The sequence below is a fragment of the Acanthaster planci genome, linkage group LG06, assembly GCF_054643075.1.
Source record: "Acanthaster planci isolate LZ-2023a linkage group LG06, COTS_SCS, whole genome shotgun sequence".
NCBI classification, from domain to species: Eukaryota; Metazoa; Echinodermata; class Asteroidea; order Valvatida; family Acanthasteridae; genus Acanthaster; species Acanthaster planci.
Window position 1 is genome coordinate 18,983,289 of NC_141782.1, and position 9,300 is coordinate 18,992,588.

The window sequence follows — 9,300 nt, forward strand, 5'->3', positions numbered from 1 at the left end:
AGGCTGTCACGCGCACGAAAGGTTGTATGTATTAAACACATCATCTCTAAGAATAGAAAAGGCAATTGCTATGGTGAAGGGGACCAGTCCATTTCATCTTGCTGGTTGTGATGCGACTATGCAACGTTTGCGCTTCATAGTCGTTCGTGAACCAGCGATGCTCAGTTACAACCAAACGGGCCTCCGTTGCTCGTAATATTGCGCCGTTTTGGTCCAGCAAATTTTTTTCACTCGGGTGCTTTCATTTTGGTTTATACAAAACTTTTCATTTACTTCTTGAACCACCCACTGCAGCCTAATGACAAGGGAAACATAAAGATAAATATGCACTGTAAACTGTAAAAACTCGGGTGTCAGCAAAAAAAAGTCAGCACTCTTGGGTGTTATCAGATGACCACACCATAGGGTGTTACTTTAACCCCGATGATGTTACTTTGCACACCTATAAGTGTTACAGTGCACTAGAAGGTGTTAAAAGTAACACCAAATAACACCAGAATTTTAACACCAGTGAAAAGTGTTGGTGTAGTCTTCTGATAACACCGCGGGTGTTAAATTTAACACCCCAGTTTTTGCAGTGTGGGGGGAGGGACATTTTATAGATATGGGGTCTACAGTTGTGTCCCTGTCCCAATTGACATGTGTTTGTGTATGTTTGGAACACATTCTGTAATTTCAAAGATGGATTGTGAAAATTGCCTGCTAGAAAATAAAACTGTTTAAAACCAGTGCCAATGACAATAATATTTATCATGTCCCAATTACACTGGGGGTTCCCTCTTTTTCTCTGTTTTCTCCGAATGAATATTTCTGAAAATGCAGTATTAAACTGAATTTCTCACGAAAGAAAAACTTTGAATTTTGTTTTGTTTTGTTTTTTTTGTTTGAAGAGGAGTGAAAGTACGAAGAAATAAATTAATAAATCTTTATTGCTTTGACCCTTTAACAGCATGAAAAGAAGAAAGCTTAGTTGGTTGATTAAACTCAGTAGGATCACAGTAGTGTGATCCTGAAAGCAGAACAATAGTTATAAATAATTACCATGGTGCAATAAAGACGTTACGAGATACTGGATTGTTAGTAAGAAAGCCATTGCTCGTAAAAGGATGGAACGCATGTGGCTTTTGTTTTGTATGATTTAAGATTCGTAGATGTTTATCAAGTAGCAATTTCAATTAATCCTTTCTTTTTTCTATTGCATGGAATGTCGCAGTTCCCCAAAGTGGTCTTTCGGTCCAAATCACGACGAAGCGGCAGTAAACTTGAAAAACGGCCTCTCCGCTGTAACTTCTTGGTAACGCTCACTTTATCCTAAACCCCCCCCCGGTCAACCAGACTAAAGCAGTGAGGCTTAAAACATGCACTTTTTTTCCATAATTCAAACAAGTCAGGTGGGTACAGTGTTTCTTTCCTCGCCTTCCACCTCTGGGGGACTGGGTTCGAATCCCGCTCGGTCCACATGTAGATTGGGTTTCGTCCCCACCTGGGTCCGTGGGTTTTCTCCTAAACGTTTATCCGGGGTTTTCCTCCCACCTCTAAAACTGATCATTTCTTCAATCTCTTCTTCACTCATTATCATTCGGTAATTGGCGTTAAATGCGCTCTTGGATGATCAGATATAAATAAATAAAATCTGCATGTCATAAATGGGTGGGGGGAGGCGTGGGACCAGTGATAGACTTTATTTTAGCCTAGCGTCACGTGCATGCATTTTATACTGATATAAGCTATCTTCCCCGTCCTTCAAGCTGCAGTCAAAATAATTACCTCCTCATCGACGTTTCCGTTGCCATGAAAGTTCTTTACTGCCATCCAGGGCCATTTTCATGTAGGGTTGGATGCAGTGTGGTGTAGATAATTAGAAGGAGTGCCTGTGGTGGTACCGTTTGATTTTTCATACATTCACGGCAAGCATTGTTCAGCTGGCACTTGCAATCATTATGTACACTCTCCTTGCTGTCAGCAAGAAACATGTTTAAAACATGTTTAATTATTAAACATGCTTTTAGTATATGTAATTGCACTAAGAATATTATTCTAAACGTGATTAAGAACATTATAATTGATGGCAACATTGCTTGCTTTTTGGTCTGTGTTTTTTTGTTCACACTACTGACTTTTCCCCATGAACTTCAAACCCGAAGAAACAAGTGGCAACCTTTTAGTTCAATAAATAGGTAATAAAGAACAAAGAGCTTTTAATAATTTATTGTTTGTTTTAATGCTGAGTAATTATAATACTAATGTAAAACTGGCTTTAATCCGAAATGAGTGCATTTCAATGTCATACAATTAGATTAAAGTGCTTAAAATCGAAAATTTAAGAGCCCAAGAAGAATGTGATAAATTTGATGGATCAATAATTAAAAAAAAAATGTTAAAAAGCAACACCTACACAAGACAGAAAGAACAGTATACCTAATGTAAACGGTATTTTATGTACGAAACGCTATATATTAATGTTCTGGGACCCATCACTGACAGAAGCACCAATAGACCACCGGGTATTTAATTAAAAGAAACATTCACAGCATGCACGAAGATCTCTCGATTCTGTCATTTTCCTAAACCAGTACCAGCGAACATTTAACTAAAAAAGAAAATGTCAGATGACCAAGGCCAAGGCACAAGTTCAGTTTATATAAATCAATCTATAACACGCAACTCATACACAAATACACAAATTAATACAAGCTCGCAATTTACACCGGTACCGGTAGCCTGCGCGATTACATGAATGAGGTATTATTTGCGCATAACTCTAATGACGCACAGCAATTTGGTGCTTTGCACGGGATACCATACACAGCACCATTATTGTTTTGTGCCATGTAAAATCGCTACTCACAAAAACGTATCAGTAGTACCAGTTTATCGGTAGTTGAATCTATCAACGTCTGCTGTATTTTCTCAGACAAAAAGATTGAGACAGAATTGTATTTCCACTATTCAATTTACACATTGCTAGTCCTCTGTGTATTAAGACCATTTCAGACTGATGTACTCATACTAAATTGCAACATCGAGACATTTACATCGAGGCAGCCTGTAAAACGTAACAACCTGCAGACCGTCACTAGCTACGTTCATGTGTAAGTTTTGCAGATCAGCTACATACCTTTTGTGACCTGTGTTGTTCAGGACACCTTTAAACATTTTACACGAGTCTTTTCAGAACTCGAGGAAAGTGTGGCTTTGCTGTTTACGTTTGGGATCCGGGGGATGTAATTTCTTTCTCAAATGGCTCTGTGAAAAGCGCATCTCCCTACAAAGGACTGCTTTTTTTAACGATCGCGCTTTCATTTTTAATTACATTGCCGATTGAAATATTGGCAATAAAGCAGGCCTAGGGTCGCACGGGGTCTAGTACAGGTTTGGGCAACAAATCACGTTAGATTTCTCATATGGTCTCGGAGTGTTTACCACGGTACCCTCGTAACACTCAGGGCCAACATAATTTTCACCACAAGTGTCAATTATGCAGAGGGGGCCAGTGTAGCCTTCACCACATCCGTGAGGGGGCACCCAGACATCGCGGTTAGGTATCGCAAAGAAGGGCCAACCGTATAAAGGGTCTTGGTAGCCTCTGCGGGAAGCAGCCTTCAGCTCGGGCAGCATGCAGGGGTGAGCGGCCAGGTCGGAGCAGGCTCGCGCCTGCCCAGCCAAATCTTCGCGAGTGTACTTGCCTGCTGTTATTATGGGGTCTTGAGGGTCGCGCCGCGGCCCCGGGCAGCAGACGGCGGGGGAGGGAGAAATCATAGGTAGCCCGTGTTGGGTGACGCCGCCAAGACTAACAACCGCCTGGCTGTCTGGCACGGCGTACCACAGGCTGGTATCTGCCGGCAGTATTCCGTAACAGCTATCTGCAAAAGCCTTGTCTACCTCCCACAACTCGCAAAGATGTTGGCCGTGGCTTTGGCATTCAGTCGACGCCAATGACTGCGTCTCATAGCCGCGATCCGTCACATTAAGTTGTCCTGGAATAAGAAGAGAGAGAAAAAAAAACACTTAACATACAGTTGAATAGATTAATCATACATACTCTAATATTCATTTAGTTTGGAGAAGAACCATGCCAAGTTTAGTTGATTTTTGATGGTAAAATCTTCATGGTTTAGCTGACCACCATTTGCACAATATAGGCCTCCCATGTCACTGCATTGGTAACGTCCCTCCTACGCGTATGTGAAACGCATAAGAGAGAAGTAGAAGTTTGAACACTGAGACAAGTAAAGTTAAAGTTTAACCTCACGGATATTCAACAGCGAGGGAGTAGATTTGAATCAATAACCGTACGGACTGAGACGATGAAGATCAATTTTCCAAAACTTGTCTTTGTATTAAGGGTTTTGGGACCTAACTCCAAAGAAGAATTTCCTCCGACATTTCAAATTCATTTGTTCAGAAGGACGTTTTGTTGAAATTCAAACCAGGGAAAGTGATTCTGGTTCATAATATGTCAGCATTTGAAACTTTCGTTTCACAGTTTTGTTTTTGGTGTATTTTCTGCCAAGAGATACGAAGCAGAATCTCGGTCAAAAAGATTGGAACATGTTTTTGCAAAACGGAATGCCTTTTTTCAAAATCGAACGTGTTTTTTTTAAAATTGAATGTATTTCTAAACGAATGCCACTGTGAAAAGATCTAATTTTTGACTTTTGGAATGCCTTTTTAAAAAACCGAACGGAATTTTAAAGACGCAATACATGTTTTGCAGGTTCGAATGAATTTTAAAATGAGCAGATGATGAATTGGAACATATTTTCCAGATTGGAATAAATTTGTAAAGAGTGAACATATTTTCAAAATTTGAATAAGATTTCACAAATCCAACGTTTTCTCTAGATTGGAATGAATTTTTAAAGTCCAAACATTTTTTAAGATTAGAATAAAATTGTTGACTTGAGTGATTGAATAAAATTTGTGCAGCTGAACGCTGAATGCCTCCCACCATTACCCAATCGGGCACTGTCAATTTAAAGGATCAGTTTTAAAAATCGGCAAGATCGTGGAATTTAATCTTAACGAGTCCTGCACAAATGGCCATTCATACGCAGAGGTATGTGCGGTCCAAAATGTTTTCTATGGATGTTTGTAGAAAAGACCGCTACTATCTTATGGATAAACATTGAAATCAATTTACTCACATTAAGGTCTGCTCTGATGGTCAAAGTAAGTATAGAGGAACAATAAACGAAAGATTTGTCTCATCTCAAATTGGTGATGTCAGCATGGTATAATGTTTACTTTCAACATTGCAAGGGGAATATTGCACGGAAAAGACGGAAACAAACTACCTCTTTTTCAGTGTACTAAACAATGATAATCTTACAAAATTGATTTTTCGTTTATACCGCAGATTTTTCCCCTCCAACTGACCAATTTGGTTCGTTTTGTTTGTTTTTCCCAGTACTGAAAGGCTTTGTACCATGCGTTTCCATAATGTGCATATTCGGTCCGTAACTGGAATTCCTTATGAACATCCGTTTACTGTTTTCACTTGTGTACATTTCGATGGGCACTCGCTACGGCTTAGGTAAACGGATCACGACGTATAACGAGCACTGACGCGTCTTTGGAAAGGCACAATTAGCACTGTGTCCATGCCACACCTGTGGAGATTGGTACAGCCCCGTTTACAGTTATCCCCTAAACGGTAACCTGAAACTTAAAGTCGGTTTGATGATACACTAAAGTACAAAATCTTCTCCAATTTTCCTGTCTTTTTAATCCTTTTTTAAGGTCACTGGAGGTATCAAAAATCCTAGCCCCGCCTCACGCTACCAATCAAGTTAAATGATTTGCTACTGCCAAGGTACTAAAGGCTCACCTTTCACATCTTCCTCGACTGAACAGAGGTTCTTTATGACTTCTAGCTGCAAAAGAAAATACAGAAGGAATCATGTTAAACAGACTATTGACGCATTTGTACTCTCTAAATGCAGAAGAACAACAAGCTCGCTCTCCAAAAGAACCTCTCCGAACAGTGAAATTTCAACAAACCACATGTTGAGTTTTCACTTTTTGGCTTCCCCTTTGGGAGTGGTTTGCACTCTTTTGATGTGGTTTTCAGTCTTTTGAAGCGGTTTTATATGGGACAAACTCTTTTAGAAAGTGGAGTTTTCATTCTTTCACCTTTAGAACGAAGAGGCGAGGCTGATCTGGACCAAGTGTTACCTTACTCACTATTTACTCCGCGTCATTGGCCCTTTTCCACATCGGTGCCAATTTCATTAGCACTGCAGGGAAAGCGTTAGAGGTGTATTATCAAGTCGCGTCCGTATGCTAAGCTTGATGCTTGTACTATTAGCATGCCAGGGCAAGGTGGTATCTAAAATGTCTGTTGTTAGAAAACTGGACGTCTCCATCTTGTGTTGTCTGTGAAGCTCTCCTAGCGGCTGCAGTTGGTGAAGTACTGATTTCTGATGCATTATGCTGACACATGGCTTTCTTTTGAAAACAGTATACACCATAAAAGTGCGATTTCAACTACATTCAACAACGCCCGTTGTGGGTATGTTTGTGCGAAGGTCCATTTAATTTCAAACTGTCGTTAATTCAGTTTGGGAGAAACGAAGAAAAGTGGAGATTCTTTAATTCCAACGGGCGATGGGCGCAAAGGCTGTCCGACTTCAACAACGTCCTTCCCTCCATTGTTGTCCATCGTACGAGAGAGCAAAACGTTTCACTGATGCTTTGGAGTCGTAAAACGAATTCGATCTATTGCCCAGCCTTGACTACCTATATTTGGATGTACATCTGCATGTTTATAAAATGCTTTTAATTTCGACCCAAGCCAGTAATTGTTCAGTTCTTCGACTGGGTGTACAGCTATTTTTATTTCATCACGCCTACGGTGCAGGCACATCAAATCACACAGAGAGACTTGATGTCGGCACCGTCAGGAAATCTTGAGGCGCACAACCTGCCTTAATTGCCTCACGAGTCCTAGTATGCTCTGGAAATATGCTAGATTCAAGTTGTTAAAATGCCAACGTTAAAAAAACACACTGAAAAATGATGGAAATTATTCTGTTTACTGAAAATGGGTCTCTAGGAGACGTTCCCATAGGAACGTGCACAAACTTTACTGTCCTATAATTAAATACTCCCTAATCTGATCTGAACCAAACTTTGTGTGTTTCAATTTAGACCCTAATCTATCATCTCTCAAAATTTGGACGGTAAAATTCAGCCTCCTTCTGGTAGTTGGAGCATTAGGGAGACATGACCGATGTCTCCCTAAGGTTGAAAAAATTACCACAAAATGTCTCCCTATTGACCCATTTGTAATAATACCTGAAAAAATCATATAGATAATTTAAAGTGTAGAGAAATGATGAAATAAAAATAAAACGAAGAAGTATGCATTCACGTGAGCAAGTCATTCCAAATATAAGTGAAATGAAAGGAGTATTTCACTTTAAAAGAAAATCTGTATATGCCACCGAAAATGAAACATCAGAGAAAACATCCTCGTTAAGAACGTCTAAAACTATGTACTTAATTGTTAAGAGTGTTCCTCATTGTGCTTGATGTTGTAATAACTCAGTGTCGCATCTGCAGTTTCTGAGTTTATTAAGTCAGTTTTGACCTATCAGTTTTAAGGATAAAAAATACTGTTAATTAACATTCTTGAGCATTGTTGACACTTTTCTGAACAGGGTGGTGTCACAAAAGTGGTTTCATCTGATTAATTACTAACAAAAAGTAAAGAAAAATTAGTGCTTTAAACGTGCGAGCAAAACGACTCGCATTATGCCTGTAGGCCTTTATTTTCAAAGGCTGCACTCAAAATTAAAATATTTTTCTTTTTCATTACCTCTTCTGGCCCGAAGTAGAAGACACCACTCCAATTAACCAGGTGTTGAGGGGCACAGGTCGCAGTAGCTACGTTCAACTCACAAAGACTGGGCACCGTCTCGTCCGAAAAGTTGACAGAGAAGCAACGGGGATCTGAATGGCACTCAAGGACGCACCGAACCCTTGAAGTCCCCTCCATGAGGCGGTATCCGTGTCCCGTCAAGTTCCGATCGGCGATGCCATAGAAATTACGATGCAGCCGGTCTGTTGTGAGTCCAGGGACGCAGGAGCGGTTCTCGTGAGGGTCCCCACACGGCGTACAAGCGGTCAAACACAGCACTATCATAGGAACAACAGCCATCTTCGACGCGTGTCTGCTAATGTATGTTGTGGGGGGCGGGGGATTAACGCATTTCTGCACGTCATGTGTCCGCTCGAAGACTGAATCTAACTGTTATTGATATTTTACACCTTCGGTGCTCAAGACGAAGAGATGATGACGACATGGGGCGTGGCGATATTCAAAGCTGGGCTTGGACAGTGTATTTATTATACACGATCCTGTAGATGCTGGTGGAGGCAAAGGGATAGAGTGAGCCCATTATTACTTATTTCTCAAGCTCATCGAGTCACAGACATATGATATACAAAAAATAACCTTTCAATAATAAAACAATTTTTTCCCGAAGCTGTCGAAAATAGTCATTTTAAAAGGGCGGCAGTCTTTGGGCTGAAACATGAATGTGATTTATAATGATGAGTGATGATTAGTTTGGTGAGAGGGTTGATTTGCTAACACTATCTCACCAAAATCCATGATCGTAGTAAGACAGAAACTACGGTAACGATGATGGAAGGGACCCCCCCTAATTTTCTATTGTGACAAGCATTTTAATTAAATTGTTGGGATTAATGTTATTCCAAATCTTCAATGCAACGCCTCATTCAATTTCCAAACTATGGTTGAAAATTTTCTTTCTGATTTTAACTTTAAGTAACTTGTAATTTGATGCCTGATGACGCCATAGTGACGTCACGAATGCACGCATTTTTCCACATCAAGCTTTATGTTGTCACGAGATTTCAAGGTAATACCCTGAACTCTGGAATATGTTGACTGACGTATTGATTTAAGGGTTTGAAGCATTTAAATTTTACCTAATATTTGATTCATTCCAAAATCGATGGTCAGACGACTGGATACTTCGGATACAACAGTTGCCCAACTCACGGTCTGTCAGATTCCAAACTATGAGCTCCATTCTCTTATCAGTTCATGATATGGAGTTGATAGAAGTTGATCAGAAATCAAATATTGAGCAATTATTGAACATTTATATTTTGTAACGTCAAAAACCCATACTAAATCGACTTTGAGAGTAGGCTATATATTTTGGCAGAATTGATAAGAATAAAATCTACGTCCTCATTTATATTATGTACAAAACCATCCAACATTTTCTTTTAGCCAAACCGGACGTGCATTGTTATTAGAAA

The 9,300-nt window shown here is 39.9% G+C and overlaps 1 protein-coding gene across 1 annotated transcript; it reads right to left on the bottom strand.

Moving 5' to 3' along the window:
- Positions 1 to 2,222: 2,222 nt before the first annotated feature.
- Positions 2,223 to 8,213, bottom strand: LOC147798921 (uncharacterized). The gene is made up of 3 exons (XM_087138291.1): positions 7,823 to 8,213; positions 5,831 to 5,876; positions 2,223 to 3,977 (listed from the first exon to the last, which is right to left on the bottom strand). Exons 1-3 carry the CDS (start codon positions 8,162 to 8,164, stop codon positions 3,364 to 3,366), a joined length of 1,002 nt encoding a protein of 333 aa, XP_086994417.1. The 5' UTR covers positions 8,165 to 8,213; the 3' UTR covers positions 2,223 to 3,363.
- Between the last annotated feature and the right edge of the window lie 1,087 nt (positions 8,214 to 9,300).

Excerpts from the sequence above, each read along its gene's own strand:
- LOC147798921 (XM_087138291.1), bottom strand. The coding sequence starts at position 8,164 with ATGGCTGTTGTTCCTATGATAGTGCTGTGTTTGACCGCTTGTACGCCG. Across the intron at positions 5,877-7,822 it reads TCTACTTCGGGCCAGAAGAG|CTAGAAGTCATAAAGAACCT; the intron begins GTAATGAAAAAG and ends TTTCTTTTGCAG. Across the intron at positions 3,978-5,830 it reads AGTCGAGGAAGATGTGAAAG|GACAACTTAATGTGACGGAT; the intron begins GTGAGCCTTTAG and ends TTCTTATTCCAG.